Consider the following 22776-nt stretch of genomic DNA (forward strand, 5'->3'; position numbering starts at 1 on the left):
CAAGTAAAAGAGCCCATGTTCCAAGTCTATCCCCAGTAATCCTCCACAAATCTTCCTCCGCTACATCGATGACTGCATTGGTGCTGCTTCGTGCATCCAGGATGAGCTTGTTACTTTCAGCAACTGTGCCTCCAACTTCCACCTTGCCCTAAAATTCACTTGGTCCATTTCTGATGTCTACTTCCTCTTTCTCGACCTCTCTGAGTTATTGCCACATGATTGGCTGATCCCCTTTCTCGATCTCTCTGTCTCCATCTCTGGAGACAAACTGTCAACCAACATCTTTTATAAATCTATCAATTCCCATGGTTATCTTGACTATACCTCTTCCCACACTATTTCTTGTAAAAATGCTATTCCCTTTTCTCAGTTCCTTCATTTCCGCTGCATGTGTTCCTAGGATGTGGCCTTCCTTTCAAGGACATTAGAGAGATCATTCTTCTTGAAAGAATGGGGTTTCCCTTCCTCCACTATTGATGCTGCGTTCACCTGCATCTCCTCCATTTCCTGAACATCTGCACTCACCCCATCTTCCTGCTGCCTAAACAGTGACCGAGTTCATCTTGTCCTTATGAGCTTTCACAGTCAACACATTGTCCTCCTCAGCTTCCATCATCTCCAAAGGATCCTGCCACTAAACATATCTTCACCTTCACCCCTGCTCTCCATCTTCTGCAAGGATCATTCCATCTGCATTTTCCTTGCCCATTCGTCCCTCCCCATCAATCTCCCTCCTGGCACCTGTACCTGCAGGTGGCCAAGTGTTACACCTGCCCATTCACCTCCTTTGAAGGCCCCAAATTGACCTTCTAGGTGAGGCAACTGTTTACCCTCGAATCTGCTGAGCTCACCTATTGTGTCCAGTGCTGCTGATGTGGCCTCCTCTACATTGGTGAGACCCGTTGTAAATTGGTGAACCACTTCTTCAAGCTCCTCCTTTCCATCTGCCAAAAGCAGAACTTGCTGGTGGCCAACCCTTTTAAGTCTGATTCCCATTCCGACATGTCAATCCATGGCCTCCTCTCAAGCCAAGATGAGGCCGCCCTCAGGGTGGAGGAAGATCACCTCTTATTCCATCTGGGTAGCCTCCAACCTGATAGCATGAATATCGATTTCTCTTTCTGATATAAAAAAATCCCTTTCCCTCCCCTCTTCTTATATTCCCCACTTTGGCCTCAACTGCCTATCTCCTCCTCCTCGATCCCCTCCTCCTTCCCTTTCTCCTATGATCCGCTCTCCTATCAGATTCCTTCTTCTCCAGCCGTTTACCTTTTCCATCTCGCTGGCTTCACCTAACACTTTCCAGGTAGTCTCCTTCCCTACCCACCAACCTTCTTGTTCTGGCGTCTTCCCCCTTCCTTCCTGTCCAGTCCTGATGAAGGTTCTCAGCCCAAAACGTTGACTGTTAATTCATTTTGATAGATGCTGCCTGACTTGTTGAGTTCCTCCAGCATTTTGTGTGTGTTCCCCTACTTTCTCATTCATCTTGTGCAGCTGTCCTTGTGATGAATAGTGTTCTCTTGATGCAGGGGTATGTGAGCTGGTGATTTTGCCTGTAATATCAGTAGAGGATGGAAGGTATGTGGAGGGTGTCTATGACACTACTATAGGAACAAGAGCAAAATGTTAATGGCTGTCGATTACTTATTAGGACACTAACCATGCTTCCCTCTCTGATCCTTACCTCTGTCCATGCAGAGTAGCAATGCAGCGAGTCTCTGTATAGCAATGGCAGGGTAAATCTCCAATGAGCAGAGCCTGGCCCTGCAGAGTAAGGATGCAGTGTTGAGTCCTTGCAGAACAGACTTACACTGTGAGTCTTTGCTGAGCACAGGAGCAGTTTAAGTGTTTGCAGATTCATTCAGAGTGGAAACTGTAATGCGAATGTTTGGAGAGTTGGGGTTCTGAAAACAAGCACAAGACAGAGTAGAGATGGATGCAGAACCTGACTCTGCACAAGAGAGATCTGTTACCTGCTTTTTCCAAGCAGGGATGCGGTGTGAGTCCTTGCAGTGCAGTGACTGTAACCCATCCTTACAGAGAGGGACTGTAATATCCTTACAGATTGTGGACTGTAATGTTGTCCTTGCAGAGAGGGACTGTAATATCCTTACAGATTGTGGACTGTAATGTTGTCCTTGCAGAGTGGGACTGTAATATCCTTGCAGAGTGGGACTGTAATGTTGTCCTTGCAGAGAGGGACTGTAATGTTGTCCTTGTGGAGAAGGGACTGTAATGCTGTCCTTGCAGATCGACGACTGTAATGTTGTTCTTCCAGAGCAGGGATGCAGTTCTTGCCATTGCTGAGAAATAGAAGATTTATTGTGAATTTTTCCAGAACGGGGCTATTGTGCTTTTCTAGGCAGAGCAGTAATGCAGAGCTTTACATTGTTGAGCACAGCAGGGTCTGAGTCCTTGCGCAGCTGAAGTGCAGTGTGAGTCATTGCAGAGCAATGGAGGGCAAAGGAGGGTGGCAGTGCCTGCTGTTGAACATTGTTATGGTATAGATTATTATTGTTGCCTCAGTGCAGATAAGTCCCTACAGAACATAGATTGTAATGTTTACAATGCAGAAATGCAGTAAAAGCTGATCCTTGTAGCACAGGTGTGCTGTCTAATTATTTGCGGATTAGGGCTGCATTACTGCTCAATATAGTGGAGGGTTAGTTATGAAATTTTGCGGAGCAGGAATGCAGCATGTTAGTCTGCAGAGCTGAGGCTGCATTGTTAGTAATGTGGAGCAGGCCAGTAGTTTGAGTTCAAAACAGCCTGACAGTGTGGGTCTTAGGGCTGTAACACAAATCCTTGCTGACCAGGGATGCATCAAATCATTGCAGAACTGAGGTGCAATTTGATTATCTGCATAGTAGAGGATGTGATGCTAACATTGACAAATATAAGTGATGCATTGTGAACTTTTGCAGATCAGGACTCTAGTGTGTGTCCTTGGAAAACGGAGGTGACATCTGAGTCTCTGCAACATATTTTACAGTCTGCATGGCAGGGGCTGTAATGCTAATCTTTTTAATGCCATGTCAGTTTTTGTAGACAGGGGGTGCGCAGCAAGTCTTTGTAGAGTAGTGGTGCAGCACAAGTTTCTGTAAGGCAGCAGAGTCTGTCTTGCAGAGCACTCCTTGGAAACGGGGATGCACCATGAAACTTTGCAGATCACAGATGTGTGAGTGTTCAGAGCGCATGTGTAACTGAGAAAAGGCGTGTCAGAAGGGCAATGTCATGATAATCGTTGGGATTTAACATGAAAGTGGATTGGGAAAACCAGGCTGGTACTGGACCTCAAGAGAGAGAATTTGTAGAATATAAGGGATGGCTTTTTAGAAGAGCTTGTTGTTGAGCCCAGTAGGGGATCGGCTGTGTGAGATTGGGTGTTGTGCAATGATCCAGAGGTGATAAGAAAGCTTAAGGTTAAGGAATCCTTGGGAACAGTGATCACAATATGATCAAGTTCACTTTGAAATCTGAGAAGGAGAAACTAAAATCCAATGCGTTGGTATTTCAGTGGAATAAAGGAAATTACAATGGCATGAGAGGGGAATTGGCCAAAGTTGACTGGAAAGGGGCACTAGCAGGAAGGACAGCAGAGCAGCAATGGCTGGAGTTTCTGTGAAAAATGAGGGAAGTGCAAGACGGGTATACTGTATTCCAAATACGAAGAAATTTTCGAATGGAAGGACAGTACCATGGCTGACAAGTGAAGTCAGAGCCAAAGTAAAAGCAAAAGAGAGGGCATACAAGGACACCAAAGCTAGTGGGAAGATAGAGGATTGGGAAGCTTTTCAAAACTTGCAGAAGGAAACTAAGAAGGTCATTAGGAAGGAAAAGGTGAATTATGAAAGGAAGCTGGTGACTAATATCAAAGAAGATATTAAAAGCTTTTTTAAGTATATAAGGGGTAAAAGAGAGTTGAGGGTAGATACAGGACCAATAGAAAATGACGCTGGAGATATTGTAATGAGAGACACAGAGATGGCAGAGGAACTGAATGTATATTTTGCATCAGTCTTCACAGTGGAAGACATCCGCAGTATACCGGACATTCAAGAGTGTCAGGGAAGTGAAATATGTGCAGTGAAAATTACAACTAAGAAGGTGCTCAGGAAGCTTAATGGTCTGAGGGTGGATAAATCTCCTGGACCTGATGGAATGCACCCTTGGGTTCTAAAGGAAGTAGCTGGAGAGATTGCGGAGGCATTAACAATGATCTTTCAAGAATCGATAGATTCTGGCATTGTACCAGATGACTGGAAAATTGCAAATGTTACTCTGCTATTTAAGAAGGGTGTGAGGCAGCAGAAAAGAAACTATGGACCTGTTAGCCTGACATCAGTGGTTGGAAAGTTGTAGGAATTGATTGTAAGGGACGAGATTACAGAGTACCTGGAGGCACATGACAAGATAGGCCAAAGCCAGCGTGGTTTCCTAAAAGGAAAATCCTGCTTGACTAACCTATTGCAATTTTTTGAGGAAATTACAAGCAGGGTAGACAAAGGAGATGCAGTAGATGTGGTGTGCTTGGATTTTCAGAAGGCCTTTGAGAAGATGCCGCACATGAGGCTGTTTAGCAAGATAAGAGCCCATGGAATTACAGGGAAGTTACGAGCATGGGTGGAGCATTGGCTGATCAGCAGAAAACAAGAGTGGGAATAAAGGGATGCTATTCTGGCTGGCTGCCAGAATATATTCTGGAGTTCCACAGGGGTTGGTGTTGGGACCGCTGCTTTTTACGATGTATGTCAATGATTTGGACTATGGGATCAATGGATTTGGGGCTAAATTTGCTGATGATACAAAGATAGGTGGAGGAGCGGGTAGTGTTGTGGAAACAGAGAGACTTAGATAGTTTAGAGGAATGGGCAAAAAAGTGACAAATGGAATACAATGTTGGAAAGTGTATGGTCATGCACTTTGGTGGAAGAAATAAATGGGCAGACTATTATTTAGATGGGGAGAGAATTTAAAATGGAGAGATGCAAAGGGACTTGGGAGTCCTTGTGCAGGATATCCTAAAGGTTAACCTCCAGGTTGAGTTGGTGGTGAAGAAGGTGAATGCAATGTTGGCATTTATTTCTAGGGGTATAGAATATAAGAGCAGGGATGTAATATTGAGGATCTACAAAGCACTCGTGAGACCACACTTGGAGTATTGCATGTGGTTTTGGGCTCCTTATTTTAGAAAGGATGTACTCACTTTGGAGAGGGTTCAGAGAAGATTCACGAGAATGATTCCAGGAATGAAAGGGTTACCATATGAGGAACGTCTGGCAGTTCTTGGGCTGTATTCCCTGGAGTTCAGGAGTATGAGGGGGATCTCATAGAAATATTCTGAATGTTAAAAGGCCTGAACAGATTAGAAATGGCAAAGTTACTCCCATGGTAGGGGAGTCCAGGGCAAGAGGGCACGATTCAGGATTGAAGGACGTCCATTTGGAACAGAGATGCGGAGAAATTACTTTAGTCAGAGGGTGGTAAATCTGTGGAATTCGTTGCCACCAGCGGCTGTGGAGACCAAGTCACTGGGTGTATTTAAGTTAGAAATAGGTGGGTTCTTAACTAGACAGGGCATCAAAGGGTTTGGGGTGAAGGCAGGGGAGTAGGGATGGCTGGAAGAATTGGATCAGTGCATGATTGAATGGCGGAGCAGACTCGATGGGCCGAATGGCTCCTGTATCTCATGGTCTTATGGTGTTAGGAGTGCTCACTCAGCAGGACTTGACATCTCTGTTGCGATGTACTTTTCAGGCCGGGGCGCAGCGTGAGAGACCCTGAGGGCGAGGGTTGCAGTTTGAGTCTCGGCAGGGCTGTGAGAGCAGAGATCTCGGACCCTCACTGCAGAACAGCGTGCGGTGATTCCTGAAAGAAGAGATATGTAAGTGCGAGTCTTTGCAGAGCTGAGGCGGCTTGTGAATCGTTGCAGAACACTTGTGCATGGGTACGGCAGCAACACCAATCGACGCAGGGATGGGTATCATTTGCAGAGCATGGGGTGCCATCTGAGTCTTTGCCGGGCAGTTTCTACTCCGAACTCCTGGAAAGCGGGGAAGCAAAGTGAATCCTAACAGAGCAGAATTTGCGGAACAAGAATGCAGCGTCCAGTCTTTGTGATGAATGAAATGGGAGCTTTCAGCGTCCGCCCGCGAGGGGACACTGCAGTCGAAAAAGACGAGCGGCCCTCCGGCGGCTGATTGACGGCCGGAGAGGGAGGAAGGATTTAGTTCTGGGAGCTGATTGGTTGGTGGCGCCGGTTTGACTGAAAGGGGCGGGGTTAGGTCTGCGGCTGGCGGGGGTTTGCGGCGTGTGATTGGCGGCGGCAAGTGAAGCGTTTCCGGCGCGCGTGCGGCGACGGTTGAGCCATTCATTATTCGAAGTTGTGAAGGGGGATGTGAGGCGGTGACCGGCGGGACGAGAGAGCGATCACTGCCCGTCTTCCTTCGCAAACGCTCTCTGTGTTTGTGTCGCCGTACCAGGGCTGCTGTAGCCGCCGCCGCCGAGAGCGGGCGACGGAGCGAGGAGAAGCGTCGAGTGGGAGCGGTCGGAGCCGTGCCGAGCCGCCGGCGGGCAATCACCATGAGGTGAGGGTTGGGGTGGAAGGTGGGGGGTGGTCTTCATCTCCGACCCAGAGTGGGCGAAGGCCTTCATCGCTGACCCGGAGGCTGGGGGGAGGGGATTTAGACCCCCAAGCGTGGGGGAAGAGAGGAGTAGTGGGGTGATGGCTTGGGGGACGGTTACTGGAGGAGAAAGGAATGGTTGTGGTGGTGGGGGGGGGCGAGCGACAGGAAGGTGGATGCATCGAAGGTGATGAGTTGGTAGACCAGAGGATGGGAACCCTTGAGTGAGATGGGGCGAGGGAGGTTTGGGAGTGTCTTTGGTTGGAGGAGATGGACTTGGGATTGGGGAGGTTCTCTGATTGGAAGTGAGGAGGCGCCACTCTGGGTCAGGGTCTGAAGATAGAAATTGTAGGAATGCGGTTGATTGGGGTGTCAGAGTGACGTTAAGAAAGGACTCTGAGTGCACATCTGAGTTGGGGGTGGGACTGAGGGATTTGGTGTTGGAGGATCTGTTCAGAGGAAAGGGCTTTGTTAGGTTGTGGAGGGAATTAAAAGGGAGCTCTGAATGGGTGGGGAAGAGCCCGATGGAAGAAGTTGGGGGATGAGGAGAGAATTTCTGAATGGAATAGTGGTTAGGGGTTTGTGATTGGAAGAGGAAGGGATGCAGGTTGAGGTGGGGGAAAGAGAAGAAACTGATTGGAGGAGTGAGATGGGAGGTTTAATTGGTTAATGATTGGAGTAAGGGCAAGAGCATGTGGATATGAAGTCATTGTTTGTGAGGTGAAAGAGAAAAGACAGATGCCTGAGTGGAGAATGGAGAAAATGAGGAGACACCTGAATTTAAGGGTGAATATGGGAAAAGGAGAGAGACAGGAAGACTTCTGAATTTGAGAGATGCATGATTGAAAAACTTACTGATTTAATCAATGACATTAATGAGACTGGAATAATACCAAAAGAGATAAAAAAATCAGTATTTATCACTCTTCCTAAGAAACCTGGAGCAATAGAATGTGAATTACATAGGACCATAAATTTAATGACTCATATCACCAAGATACTTCTAAGAATTTTGATGACAAGAGCTAAAAGTAAGATACAAGCTGAAATAGGTAAAGAACGATGTGGTTTTGTGAAAGACAAAGGTACAAGAAACGCAATATTGATGTTAAGGATACTATCAGAATGAGCTATTCGAGTGCAAAAAGATTTGTTTGTTTTATTGACTACACAAAAGCATTTGATAAAGTGAAGCACAATGTTATTTGAAATACTACAGAAAACTCTAGATCGAGAATCGAAAGACCTCCACCTAATCAAAAATCTGTACTGGGAACAAGCTGCCGCTGTAAGAATATATGGAGAAGTGAGTCAGTTTACGAAAATCAAGAGAGGCGTTAGACAAGGGTGTGTTTTCTCCCCTGATTTAATTGCTGTGTACAGTGAAACAATATTACAAAAAATACGAGACATTTTGGGAATCAAAGTTGGTGGTGAAAACATCAGTAATTTCAGATATGCAGTTGACATTGTTAATTGCAAGTATGGAGGAGGAAGAACTACAAAACTTAATTGATATAATTGTTGAAGAAAGTGCAAAACTGGGTCTATCTATCAATTGCAAAAAGATAGAATGTATGGTGATATCCAAAAAGAAGGAGAATCCTATCTGCAGGCTGAGAGTAAACGGGGAAGACATAAAGCAAGTGCAGAACTTTTGCTACTTTGGAAGCTGGGTGACATCAGTTCGTAGGTGCGACATGGACATCAAAAGAAGAATAGGGATGGCAAAAGACACCTTTACGAGAATGAAGAGTATACTGACCAATATTAAACGAGGCATGACAACCCACCTCAGAGTACTGAAATGTTACGTTTATCCAGTTATGTTATATGGCTCAGAATGTTGGACAATGAGGAAACGAATTGAAGCAGCAGGGATGTGGTTTTTGAGGAGGATGCAAAGAATATCATGGACAAAACGAATATCTAACGAGGATGTCATGAACAGAGCAAACACAAAAAGAGAAATAATGTATGAGATCATGAAAAGGCAATGTAACTTCATTGGACGTGTGATTAGGAAAGAGGAGTTAGAGTGCACGGTAATTATGAGAAAGATTGAAGGAAAGAAAGCAAAAGGAAGACGAAGACAAATGATGATGGAGACAACAGCCAGAGAACTGGAAATGAATACCAATTAATTGATCCACTTGACCCGAAACAGGAGCATGTGGGCCACGGCAGTCAAAGCTCAAACTGGGCACGGCACATGATGATGATTGGTGGGGAAACCACTGGAGGAAAAGACAGCTTATTTTGGGGGTAGATAGGTGATGGACTGTTGGAAGAGTGAAATAGACAATGGTGGGGAATTGTTGAATGTTTCGGAGCCCCTTTTGATCTTTATCTAATCCTGGGGTTCTCAAACTTTTTATGATGTCATGGACCTCTGCCATTAACTGAGAAGTATGTGGACCCCAGGTTGGGAACCTGTGATCTGGACTCATTATTGCCAGTATTTATTTGTGCTGAATTATAACCACATTTTTTGACATGTACTTTTTAATATTATCTTTGTACTTTTGATCTGTAGTTTAGCACAACTTTTAAAGCATGCATATTTGAATGTGTTTAAAAATAATTGATATGAAAGTGACTGGTTTTAGTTTTCAAAGCAATTGTCATATTTTTATTATGTAAGTCTGAAGATAACCCCTTTTCTGAATTAATGAATGAAATCAATGGTTCGGGAGTTGCTGTTTGACTAAGGCATTCTATGTTAGCCTTTCGTATTAGTGTTCTGTTATGCTTTTCAGTAGCACACTCTGCCAAATAAATTTCCATTATTTCTGTGACTTGTAACGTTAAAAGTGTGTTCTTTGTCTCCTGTCCAAACTAATTTTTATCACTCATACTACGATGTTTTAAAGTTTGTTCTGAGTTTTTTGCTTGATTTCTCGGTCATTCGTCACTTAGCTAGCAAACCTGTTTTTGCTTGGCTAACGTGTGAATATTTGTCCTTGAAACTTGCCTGCTAATTGTGACAGGGAACAGGAGATCTGTACTTCAAGTGAGTCAGATGTGCTTTTGGGAAGCGGTGATTAAATCTGTTTTACCATTTGCCCATCAGTGCTGATCTATACCATAATCCAAAAAAACAAATTGGCAGATGCTGGTAATCTGAAATGCAAACAGTGGATTTCTCAACAGCTCAGGTGGCATTTGTGAGGAAGGAGATGCACATATTGGATGTTTTAATGTGATTTTTCTCTACAACCTAAAAATTATCATCCAGGAGCAACTTCAGTGTTTTAGAGTGAAGTTCCAAGTTTGTGTTATGCTTTATGAAGGAATCTTTGCTACACAGTTCACCCTAGTTTTAATGTTCTGTCACCTTGACCTAAACTGCTTGACAATAGAAGTAGTTCCTTTCAATCCCATCGATTACATTCATCATCTATAACTCACCAACTATGTCATCCTTTAATCTTGACAGTTTAAAGTAATACGGTTTGAGAAACATCCTGCCCCTTTGTTTTGCTTAATTCCATTCTGGTCAGAGTCAACTCCACAAGTTTCTTCCTTGTGGTGCAGTGCTCTGGGCTGAAAACAACTTCCCCTGGTCTAGCCATAGCTACATAAACTTGCAGTCCTTTGAATTCTGTGCACCCTGAGATGTGCCATTGAGTTTCACTATTTTCGTTTAGAAGCTTTTCACTTTTTAGTGATTTGTGTGCTTGGATGCTTAAATCAACACAGTTTCTATTTTACCATGTACTGGCATGTATGATCACAGAATCAGTGATCTAAATACTTTCTTCACTGTGGGGAAATATTAGTCATTTACAGTTAGCTGGCCTTTGATTTATGTTTGGTTTGAGAAATATTTAATATACATACGTCAGTATGCATTCCACTTGCTTACTGCAGATGGTGTGTGATTTCTTTATCAATACTCCCTGGGTTTTCATATTCCACTGTCCAAAAAATAAAGCTCATCCAAAACTCTGCATTTAGAATTTAATTAGAATTCACTCTATCCCTCTTTTAGCTGCATTTGCATTGGTCCATTGTACACAATTTATAATTCTCATTGTTTTCTAATCCCTCCATGGTCTTGCTCTTTCCTCACCCTTTCAACCCTTGGGTAGTCTGTGTTTCTGCACTGTGCCTTTGGTGCTACACTCCATCCATCATTTTTCATTTATGACAACTACCCTTCACTGCCCCCCCGCCAAATCTAAGGTTTATTCATTTTCTGTAAAGTGATGCTGTAAAATATAGATTTGAAGTGTTCATGTGAAGAACTTTTGGGCAGTTAACTGCATTATCCGTGCCTATGTAAGTAGAATTTTGAATTGTCCTTTCTGCTGAACTTATGGTTAAGACTTTAAGTTTTTTTTTGAAACTTTTTGTAAATTTATTATCAAAGTATACACATGCTGCCATATACTACCTTGACTTCTATTGGGGAAAAAGGAAATGCAGTAGAACTTTTCCAAAGCTATGTAAACAGATAAAGACTGACAAACAAGCAATGTGCAAAAGAAGACAAACTGCAAATAAAAATAATACTGAGAACATAAGTCCCTAAAGTGTCCTTGAAATTTAGTCCGTTGGTCATAGTATCAGAGTGGTGATCGAAGTTAACCATGCTGGTTCAGGAGCCTGATACTTGTAGGGTAACAGCTGTTTCTGAACCTGGTGATTGATTTATTTGCCTCTGTGTCTGTTTGTCCACCAACTAACCCACTACGGTATGTCCTTGGACTGTCGGAGGAAATTGGAGCACCCAAAGGAAACCCACATGAAGCACAGGCAACACCAGAATTGAACTGCAAACTCTGGAATTCCTTGAGCTGTGGTAGCATTGTTCTGACTGCTGCACCACTGTGGCATGATGTGTATTGTACTGTAATGTGGGACTGAAGGCTTCTGAACCTTAGTAGTGAGAAGAGAGCAGGCACTTCGATGGTGGGTATAACAACAAAGGCAAAAGGAAGTATTCAAAGGCTGTAATGTGATTTCAGTTATAGACAATGACATGGTTGCTACAATGTTCCACTTAAATTCTATCAGTGACCATCTCAGGTTACAACTTAGAAACAATGGGAAACAAAACTGGGTTTTTATTGTGTTATGCCTGGGGAATTGTTCCTGACAGTACAATAAAAGCTATTTAGTAGTACAGGTCCTTACCAGCTTATAAACACTGGACTTGTAATTAGCCCGTACATGAGAGTTTGGAAGACCAGTGAGAAGGATTTGCTAGTTGCTGTGGGGCTGCAGCTGTTTTCTGCTCAGTGGGAACTCAGAATTGTGGCTATTTGTTTAGGTTGCAGTTTGTGCTGACAGAATCCCACTCTACCATGGCGAGGAGACGTTCTTCATTTTAAATTGCTGTATCATTATCGTACAACACTGGTTCATCACCCAGTACTGTGGATTCCAGTTAATTGGGCCGTTGGTTAATTGAGGCAGCTGCTTATTTGAGATAGTTTTTAAAGAATAAAAACTAAATTGAGAAAATAGTTGGGATTCCCTTTGTTTATTTGGAACAACATGCCACTGAATTGGGTCAGGAGATTGTTGCCAAACAATGCACGGTTGGCTGTTAGACACTACATCATTCTTGGAGCAAACAGTTTTTAAACATCATCACTTGCTGTATTTGTGTGCAAAAAAGTGTTTTTTGCTCACTGCAGTTTCAAGTATTCAGACTTGGAGATTCCAGAAACGGCCGGGAGTGGCAATGTGATTATTTCACTACCTCAAGTGAGGAAATACGAAGAATTTGAAGGTATCAGCTGTCATCTTGAATGTTACATTGAAAATGAAGATTTGGAGGATGCAGTAATCTAAATTGCATCTAATTTAGATGCAATAATCTAATCTGCAATTATCTGCACTAGATGACTGCGCTGAATCAAAAGAATATAGGATTAATTCCTCTGAATATATTTATTGGGAACCAATACACAGTATTAGAATACTGTAGAGCTGTTGGTAGGATTCTAATTTATTCCATGTTTCATTTAAATACATAATTTGTTACTCAGTTAAATAGTATTTTGTGCCTTTTTTACCAATTTCCATGAAACTTGAGCTAATTGGGACAGCTGCTTAATTTTGCCAAAAGGCACTGGTCCCGATGTGTCCCAATTAACTGGAATCCACTGTAATTCCAAATGAAGACAATAAAACTGGGATTATTTTAAAAAATAATTAATTCAATTATTTTTACAAGTTACATTTAATTGAAATGTCAAGAGACATTTTTTGTAAAAATCAAGTTTACACAAACATAGTTGAAAAATGAAATGTATTCTGATTTGCCACAACTGCAGATATGAAGAGATATCAGATAGAAATGCACATTGGTGATTTTGATTAACATTTCTTTTACAGTGCAGGCCATTTATATTATTTTTTAGTTTAGCGTTCCCCCATCTAAGATAGAGCTGATCTCATTGAGATACGCAAAATTCTCAGATGGTTTGACATAAAGGTTAAGAAGCTGAGTCTAAGATAAAATGTGTGTAGAATATATGTTTGTTTATTCTTTAGAAAAAAGTTATAGCGCTTTTTGGAAGGAATAGGGGAGAGGGACTAAATATTTTGCCCTATGAAGAGCCAATCTAGACTTGGTGGGGGATGCCCTTTTGTGCTTAAAGATCTGTATACATAATGCAAGTTTGGACTCAACAATGATTTGTACAATTGTATCATGATACTCCAACTTTTGTACTCAGTGTCCTGATTAATGAAGGTAAGTGCTCTAAGTGCCATCTTAATCTTGTCTACCCATGTCTTTGCTTTTTGGGGCCTATGTACTTTTATCCTTTGGTCTATATGTTCTACAATACTCTTCAGGGCCTTGGCATTTATTGTGCAAGTCCTGTCCTGGTTTAACTCCCCAAAGTGCAACACTTCGCACTTGTCCAAGTTAAATTCCATCTGCCATTCTTTGGCCCACGTTCCTAGTTGATTATAGATTTTGTTTTAATCTTTTATAACCTTCTGCATTTTTGTTGCTGTCCCTAATTTGGTATCAGCAGCAAACTTACTGACCATGCTAACTTTTTTTTTACTATTCTATGGCCCAGTTCATTGAGATCTTGTTATCTTACATAACCTTCTTCACTGACCACTACCACACCACCTACTCCATGTTACCTGCAATCTACATTCTCATCCAAATTGTTAATGCATATGATCAGTGGACCCAGAATTGATCCCTGTGGCACATGAGTGGTTATACACCTCCAGTATGATAAACAACCCTCCACCACCCACTGTTTTTTTGCACAAAGCCATTTTTCTATCCATTTGACTTTTCCACTGTGGGACTCGTAGTCAAACATTTAGGACTAGCCTACCTTGCAGGCCTCATCAAAAATAATATTGACTAAAGTGGTTGTTGGTGGCTTGCATGATATTTATGGAGGTCTGACTGCAGTTTGTAAGTTAAATTTGGTATGACATAAAATCTGGGAGCATGTGAGACTAGTGCTGTGGTTGAATTTGAACAGGATTAATGTGGATGCATTTTAAAAATTATTTTCAGAGGTGCCTGGTAGAGAAGTTTGCTTATTTTGGAAATTTGAAGATGTTTTGCATGGAATGTGGTTGTAAGAACATGAGAAGTAGCACGTGTATGTCATTTAGCCTCCAGTGGCTGCCTTTCAATAAAATGATGGTTGATTTTGGAGTTAATTTGTACCCAGCACCAAATCTCTTTAATCCTTTGATATCTGTCTTGAACATACTCAATGATCTGTCCACATTCAATCTCCAGTCCATCAGTTGCATGGTTATATAAATAATTTGAATGAAAATGTAGATACATTTGCAGATGACACAAACATTGATGGAATTATGAGTAGTGAAGAAGGTTGTCAAAGGACTTGGTAAGATTATAGCCCAACTGGAAACGTGGGCAGAGAAGTAGCAGGTGGAGTTTAATCTGAACAAGTGTGATGTGTTGCACTTTGGGAGGTTAAATGTTAGAAAGTATGCAGGAAATGACATAACCCTTAAGGGCATTGGTGCAGAAAAGAACCTTATGGCATGCTTGCCTTCATTGGTCAAGGCATTGAGGAAAAGAATAAGGAAGCCCTGTTGTAGCTGTATAAAATTGTTTGGACTACGCTTTAGCTTTGGTCACTGCATTACAAGAAGGATGTGGAGGCTTTGGAGAGAGTGCAAAAGGGGTTCACGAGAATGCTGCCTGGATTACAGAGTGTGAGCCACAAGGGGCAGTTAGACGAGCTTCAAGTGTCAGTGATGGAGTGAGTAGATTGGGTGCCTGTCAAGTGGGTTGTTATATCCTGTGTGGTGTTGAGTTGTCTGAATGCTGGTGGAATTGCACTCATCGAGCGAGTGGAGAGGCCATCGTTTTCTTCGCTTAAGCCTTGTGGATAGTGGCTTTGGAGAGTTTGGAGGTGAGTTACATATCCTAGGATTCCTAGCCTGTGACCTGCTTTTGCCAGATGACAGTAAGAAAAAGGAATTAATTGTGGACTTCAGGAATGGGAAAACATACCAGCCTCACTGAGGGGTCAGCACTGGAAAGGATGAGCAGTTTCAAGTTCCTGGGTGTAAACTTCTCTGAAGATCTGTCATGGGCCAGTCACATTGATGCAATTACGAAGAAGGCAAGCTTGCAACAATATTTCATTCAGAGCTTGAGGAGATTTGGTATGTCACCAAAAGCTGTGGCAAATTTCTGCAGATGTATGGTGACTGGTTGCATCATCTGCTGGTATGAAGGTCCAATGCACAGGATCAAAAGATGTTCCCATCATCAAGGACATCTCAAGAAGGCAGCATCTGTCATTAAGACTCTTTCATACTACCATAAAGGAGGCAGAACAGGAGCCTGAAGATGCATGGTTAACTTTTTAGGAAAAGGTTCTTCCCCTCTGGATTTCTGGACAGGCTGTCAAAAGTTTCTACCTATCCATCCATCCATATGTGTATATTGGTTGGGCCAAAGTGCCTGCATTTGTGCGTTGTGGCTGCAGGGCCTGTCCCTTTGCTGCACAGCTGTATTTATTTACTTTGGATGTACAAGGGCACCCAAGTAGCATTGAGCACAAACACCCTTTTGACTAGCAAGGAGTTTTTCCCAGTGAGTGATGTTACTTGCATTTTTCCTGTCATTTAACATTTCAAGATTGTTTAATGTAATTTCTTGTACACAAGTGTAAGGAGAACGAAATAATTATTACTCCTGATCCAATGCAACGTGGGGAAAAAAAAATAAAGAACACAATAGTAATAAAAACACATTACAGACTGCATTCCTCTCATCTAGGAGCACTTTCATGTGTATTTGCTGTAATGCAAATGTTGCACAACCCAAATGTTAAAGGATCTGAACTTCAGATGGTTAACGAAACTGCACTGAATATGCTTGCACTCCCGCACCACCTAAAGCAACACCTTTATATTTTTTTTCCTTGTATCTATTAAGACAGTTGATAAGAATTTGGTTTAAGATCTTGCCCAACAATGAAGCATTTCCTCAAAGCTGAATTGAGGTAATGGTGTCAAGTATTTGAAGTTGGGATTGAACCTTATGATCTTCTGCTGGCAGTGAACAAATGTGAAGGGCTAAGATGAATAAGCTTAATATGTGATTGTTTTAAGTGGCTTGAGCAGAAAGAGGAAATTGCAGAAAGGTAAACTCAGGAGTCTTAATTGCAATATTGTTGGTTGCTGACTGGTAGAAATTAAGGTTGGAATGGGCGGGTCCTGATGAAGGGTCTCGGCTCAAAATGTCGACTGTGCTTCTTCCTATGGATGCTGTTTGGCCTGCTGCGTTCCACCAGCATTTTGTGTGTGCTGGTGTAAAAGATAATGGTTTTGGGAAGTGGATTTGGAAAAATGCCCTGTTTTTGAATTCTATTTAAGGAAAAATTTTCTGGATGGGAAAGAGTTAAAAGGCTATTACTTTGTAATAAATGTTTCTGTCTCTGTGCAGCAGTAAAACTATGCAAGAGTGTCTGTGGTTATTAAGGCATCTGTAAAATCTGGGTATTTATAGCCTGAAAGCTATTTTATGTGAAATATTAGAAGTTGATGTGGTAACTGTTTCATCTCCCATTTTAAGTAATGGAATCTAACCCTTTTCCTTAGAAGGAAATGGCCAATGTGCAAACCACATTAGGACTGAGTAATTGGTAAAAACGAGCTACAGTCTAAAATACTCATGGCCATGAAAATGTGTTCAGATTGTCACGTGGGATGAAAGTAGAGGGGTGGATGGATTCCCCTGATTTCAAAGCAGATTTCCTATTGTGATATCTGAGTTACTTATTTTGTTGTACTCCAACAATGAAGGAAAACATAGATCTTGCACTGAATTCATTTAATTATTTGCTTTATAAAAAGGTCTGGTTTTGCATAATTGTGACTTGTGTTGGATAAAATATTAGAAGGAATTCACAGTCAAGATTTCTAGTTATTGTTGTGTGTAATAAAATTAGCCAGTTTCCCACAGTGTGATGAAATTTAACCTACTTCTGTTTTTAGTTTTACCACAGAATAAACAGGGGAAAAAATTCAAATAAAGGCTGAACCACCATTTTTATTTCTTTCCTAACCCCCCCCCCCCCAAACACTTTCCACAGGGTTCATATAGCCATATAACAGTTACAGCATGGAAACAGGCCATCTCGGCCCTCCTAGTCCGTGCCGAACGCTTACTCTTACCTTGTCCCACCGACCTGCACTCAGCCCATAACCCTCCATTCCTTTCCTGTCCATACACCTATCCAATTTTTCTTTAAATGACAATATTGAACCTGCCTCTACCACTTCTACTGGAAGCTCGTTCCACGCAGCCACCACTCTCTGAGTAAAGAAGTTCCCCTCGTGTTACCCCTAAACTTTTGCCCCCTAACTCTCAACTCATGTCCTATTGTTTGAATCTCCCCCACTCTCAATGGAAAAAGCCTATCCACGTCAACACTATCTATCCCCCTCATAATTTTAAATACCTCTATCAAGTCCCCCCTCAGCCTTCTACGCTCCAAAGAATAAAGAGCTAACTTGTTCAACCTTTCTCTGTAACTCAGGTGCTGAAACCCAGGTAACATTCTAGTAAATCTTCTCTGTACTCTCTCTATTTTGTTGACATCTTTCCTATAATTCGGTGACCAGAACTGTACACAATACTCCAAATTTGGCCTTACCAATGCCTTGTACAATTTTAACATTACATCCCAACTCCTCTACTCAATGCTCTCATTTATAAAGGCCAGCATACCAAAAGCGTTCTTCACCACCCTATCCACATGAGATTCCACCTTCAGGGAACTATGCACCATTATTCCTAGATCCCTCTGTTCTACTGCATTCTTCAATGCCCTACCATTTACCATGTATGTCCTATTTTGATTAGTCCTACCAAAATATAGCACCTCACATTTATCAGCATTAAACTCCATCTGCCATCTTTCAGCCCACTCTTCTAACTGGCCTTAATCTCTCTGCAAGCTTTGAAAACCTGTTTCATTATCCACAACGCCACTTATCTTAGTATCATCTGCATACTTACTAATCCAATTTACCACCCCATCATCCAGATCATTAATATATATGACAAACAATATTGGACCCAGTACAGATCCCTGAGGCACACCACTAGTCACCGGCCTCCAACCTGACAAACAGTTATCCACCACTACTCTCTGGCATCTCCCATCCAGCCACTGTTGAATCCATTTTACTACTTCAATATTAATACCTAATGATTGAACCTTCCTAACTAACCTTCCGTGTGGAACCTTGTCAAAGGCCTTACTGAAGTCCATATAGACAACATCCACTGCTTTACCCTCATCAACTTTCCTAGTAACCTCTTCAAAAAATTCAATAAGATTTGTCAAACATGACGTTCCACGCACAAATCCATGTTGATTGTTCCTAATCAGACCCTGTCTATCCAGATAATTATATATACCATCTCTAAGAATACTTTCTATTAATTTACCCACCACTGACGTCAAACTTACAGGCAGATAATTGCTAGGTTTACTCTTAGAACCCATTTTAAACAATGGAACAACATGAGCAAAACGCCAATCCTCTGGCACCATCCCCGTTTCTAATGACATTTGAAATATCAGAGCCCCTGCTATTTCTACACTAACTTCCCTCAAGGTCCTAGGGAATATCCTGTCAGGACCCGGAGACTTATCCACTTTTATATTCCTTAAAAGCGCCAGTACTTCCTCCTCTTTAATCAACATAGTTTCCATGACTTCCCTACTTGTTTCCCTTACCTTACACAATTCAATATCCTTCTCCTTAGTGAATACCGAAGAAAAGAAATTGTTCAAAATCTCCCCCCTCTCTTTTGGTTCCACATACAGCTGTCCACTCTGATCCTCTGAGGGTCCAATTTTATCCCTCACTATCCTCTTGCTATTAATATAACTGTAGAAATCCTTTGGATTTATTTTCACCTTACTTGCCAAAGCAACTTCGTATCTTCTTTTAGCTTTTCTAATTTCTTTCTTAAGATTCTTTTTACATTCTTTATATTCTTCGAACACCTCATTTACTCCATGCTGCCTATATTTTTGTAGATGTGTCTCTTTTTTTTGGAACCAAGTTTCCAATATTCCTTGAAAACCATGGCTGTCTCAAACTTTTAACCTTTCCTTTCAACCTAAGAGGAACATAAAGATTTTGTACCCTCAAAATTTCACTTTTCAATGACCTCCATTTCTCTATTACACCCTTTCCATAAAACAAATTGTCCCAATCCACTCCTTCTAAATCCTTTTGCATCTCCTCAAAGTTAGCCTATCTCCAATCAAAAATCTCAACCCTGGCTCCAGACCTATCCTTCTCCATAATTATATTGAAATTAATGGCATTATGATCACTGGACCCGAAATGCTCCCCAACACATACCTCCGTCGCCTGACCTATCTCATTCCCTAACAGGAGATCCAACACTGCCCCTTCTCTAGTTGATACCTCTGTGTAGTGCTGCAAAAAACTGTCCTGCAACCATATTTCACTAATAGCTGCAACATCATATTTCCAGGTATCAATCCATACTCTAAGCTCATCCACCTTTCTTACAATGCTCCTAGCATTAAAATAAGTGCATTTAAGAAATTCTCCACCTCTTACTCTCTGCCTCTGTGATTCACTGGTCCATTCACCCCTCCCCACTACTCTCCCTCCTGGCACATATTCCTGCAAGTGGCCAAAGTACTATACCTGCCCATTCTCCTCTTCCCTCACCCCAAGTCAGAGCCCCAAACAGTCCTTCCAGCTGAGGCAACTATGCACCTGTGAATCTGCTGGGGTCATCCTGTTGTATCTGGTGCTCCTGATGTGGCCTCCTCTGTATTGGTAAGGCCTGTTGAAATTTGAGGGACCACTTCGAGCACCTCTGATAAATGTAGAACTTTACAGTGGCCGAACATTTTAATTCCAATTCCCTTTCCAGTTCTGACATGTCAGTTCATGGCCTCCTCTTGTGCCAACATGAGGCCATCCTCAGGGTGGAGGAGCAACACCTGATATTCTGTCTGGATAGACTCCAACCTGATGGCATGTATAAGGTGTTTCTTCACCTGTTTTTTTTAATGTTTCTCCTCTCTCCTCTTCTATTCTGCACTCTGGCACCATACCTCTTCTGACCTGCCTATCACATTTCCTGGGATCCCTCCTCCTTCCTTTCTCCTTCCCTTTCAGATTCCTTCCTCTTCAGCCCTCTACCTTTCCTACCACCTGGCTTCACCTATCACCTCCAAGCAATCCTCTTTCCCCTCCCCCCACCTTTTTATTCTGGTTTCTTCCCCCTTCCTTTCCAGTCCTGAAGAAGGGTCTCAGCCCAAAACATCAACTGTTTATTGATTTCTATAGATGATACCTGCTCTGCTGAGTTCCTCCATCATTTTGTGTGTGTGTTGATCTTTATTTTCTGATTGATCTGTTTCTTTGCCTTCCAAAGAACTTCTCATTTGAGTCCTTTAATGACTGAGGCTATGAAGGCTTGAGAGAGGTTGTGGGGAAATTTCCTCACATAGTTGCAGTGGCAAGGAATTTCATGCGTAACTGGAGAAGATGTGGCTGTTCTCTTTGGGCCAAAGAAGGTTGAGAATATAGAATTGTATGAGATCATGACCACTTTAGGGTAAATGGGGAGTATTATTTATCATGAGTAGATAGCCACAAGCACTGGGATATAGAGATTAAATTTTTTATTACACGTCGTACATGGAGGCTAAGAAGAAAATGTAAAATGTACTCTCAGTGATTGTTTTCCAGAATCTAGTCTTTTTCTTTTTTTTCATGTTGGGTATTGAATCCTGGAACAGATAAACAGTCATTTCGTCCAACCATGGGAAGTATTTTTTTCCCTCCCTTTAAATGGCTGTATTTAAACTTGTCATTGACATGGAGGTCTTAGCCACGTCTCTCCCTGTTAAACTTTCATAGAGACACATAGGAATTATCAATTTGGTGGTGGGGGGGAAATGTCTGACTGGAGGATAATTGTTATTAGCTGGGCACTTATTGGAACATCCTCAATGTGCTGCGATTTCTTTTAAGTCAACTTTATTAACCTTTTATATTTTGTATCAAATACTGACAAATGCTTTAATCTGATTTTAGTTGTGCAATCTACTTTGAATTTTCTAGTTTAAAGCCCTTAATTTAGAATTTAAATCCAACATTTAGACTGATCATTTGCTAATTGACCTTTGGTAGTGGTACTTTTGATAAGTTATAGTTGACATTGAGCTGATGATGGCCCGAAATCATATCTCTTCAAAATGAATGGATATTTAAATTCTGAAGTAAAAACAAAACGCTGGAAGTATCAGCTCAGGCAGATTTTGAGGAAAGAAACTGATCAAATGTTTTAAGTCTGTCAGAAAGTCAGCTATACAGTATGGAAGCAGGGCCTTTAGTCCAATAACTGAACTGCCGAAGTTACTTAACTGAGCTCATCCCACATATCTGTACTTAGCCCATATCTCTCAAAACCAGGGGTTCCCAACCTGGGGGTCCACGAACCCCTTGCTTAGTGGCATTGGTCCATGGCCTAAAAAAAAGGTTGTAAACCTCTGCTCTAAACCTTTCCCATCCAGAAGTCTGCCCAGAAGTCTTTTAAATATTGTAATTGTGCCCACTTCTACCATTTCCTTTGGCTACTGGTACTATATTCGCCATCCTCTGTTTGGAAAATTGTCCCTTGGGTCCTTTTTAAATTCTATCCTCCCCTCCACTTTAAATCTATGTCCTTTATTTTTTGACCTCCCCCTCCTGATCTGGGGAGGGGTGGGAAACTATGGCTATTCACTTTATCTATATACATAGAAACATAGAAAACCTACAGCACAATACAGGTCCTTCGGCCCACAATGCTGTACTGAACATGTTCTTACCTTAGAAATCAACCAGAGTTACCCATAGCCCTCTATTTTTCTAAGCTCCATGTACCTATCCAGGAGTCTCTTAAAAGACCCTATCTTATCTGCCTTCACCACTGTTGCCGGCAGCCCATTCCACCCACTCTTATGTTCAGTCACCTGTTTGCCTCATACACTCCAGGGTAAGAAGTCCTAGATCATGAGCCATATCCTTGTAACCCAAATTTATAATCTCTAATCCCAGTAACATCTTTGTAAATCTCTTTTGCATCTTCAGTAAAATGACATCCTTTCTACAAAAGGGTGACCTTACTGATGTCTTGTATAGCTGTAACATGATGTCCAAACTCGTGTACTCAGTGCCCTGATGAAGGCAAGCATGCCAAATGCCGCCACCTTTCCTCTGTTTTTCATGTCACCACTTTCAGGGACTTGGTATTTATACCCCTGGGTTTCTTTATTCTACATCACTTCCTAGGGCCTTGTTGTTTACTGTGCAAGTTCTGCCCCGGTTTCTTTCTTGCATTTATCTGAATAAAATTCTATCTACCATCCTTTGGCCCAATGGGCCAGTTCTTCACGATGTGTTGTAATCTTGAATAGTCTTTACTGTCCATTATGCCTACAATTTTAGTGTTGTTTGTATACTTACTACACTACCTATATTCTCATCAAAATTGTTAATGTAAACCATGAGCAACAGCAGACCCTGCACCGATACCTTCAGCCACAGGCTTCCAGTCTGGAAAAAACAACCCTCTGCCATAGCTTTCTGAATCTTGCTGTCAAGCCAATTTTGG

The 22776-nt window shown here is 41.9% G+C and overlaps 1 protein-coding gene across 3 annotated transcripts in view; it reads left to right on the forward strand.

The window, feature by feature from the left end:
- Nucleotides 1-6346: 6346 nt before the first annotated feature.
- Nucleotides 6347-22776, forward strand: part of enah (ENAH actin regulator) — a 301284-nt gene continuing 284854 nt past the window's right edge. For 2 of the 3 annotated variants that reach the window (XM_072250356.1, XM_072250357.1), the window contains exon 1: nt 6347-6587. In XM_072250356.1, coding sequence (XP_072106457.1) covers nt 6583-6587 — 5 coding nt within the window. In that variant the 5' untranslated portion in view covers nt 6347-6582. The remainder of the gene's footprint in view (nt 6588-22776) is intronic. The other variant, XM_072250359.1, reaches the window with a different exon arrangement.

The sequence above is a fragment of the Mobula birostris genome, unplaced genomic scaffold (assembly GCF_030028105.1).
Source record: "Mobula birostris isolate sMobBir1 unplaced genomic scaffold, sMobBir1.hap1 scaffold_287, whole genome shotgun sequence".
NCBI classification, from domain to species: domain Eukaryota; kingdom Metazoa; phylum Chordata; class Chondrichthyes; order Myliobatiformes; family Myliobatidae; genus Mobula; species Mobula birostris.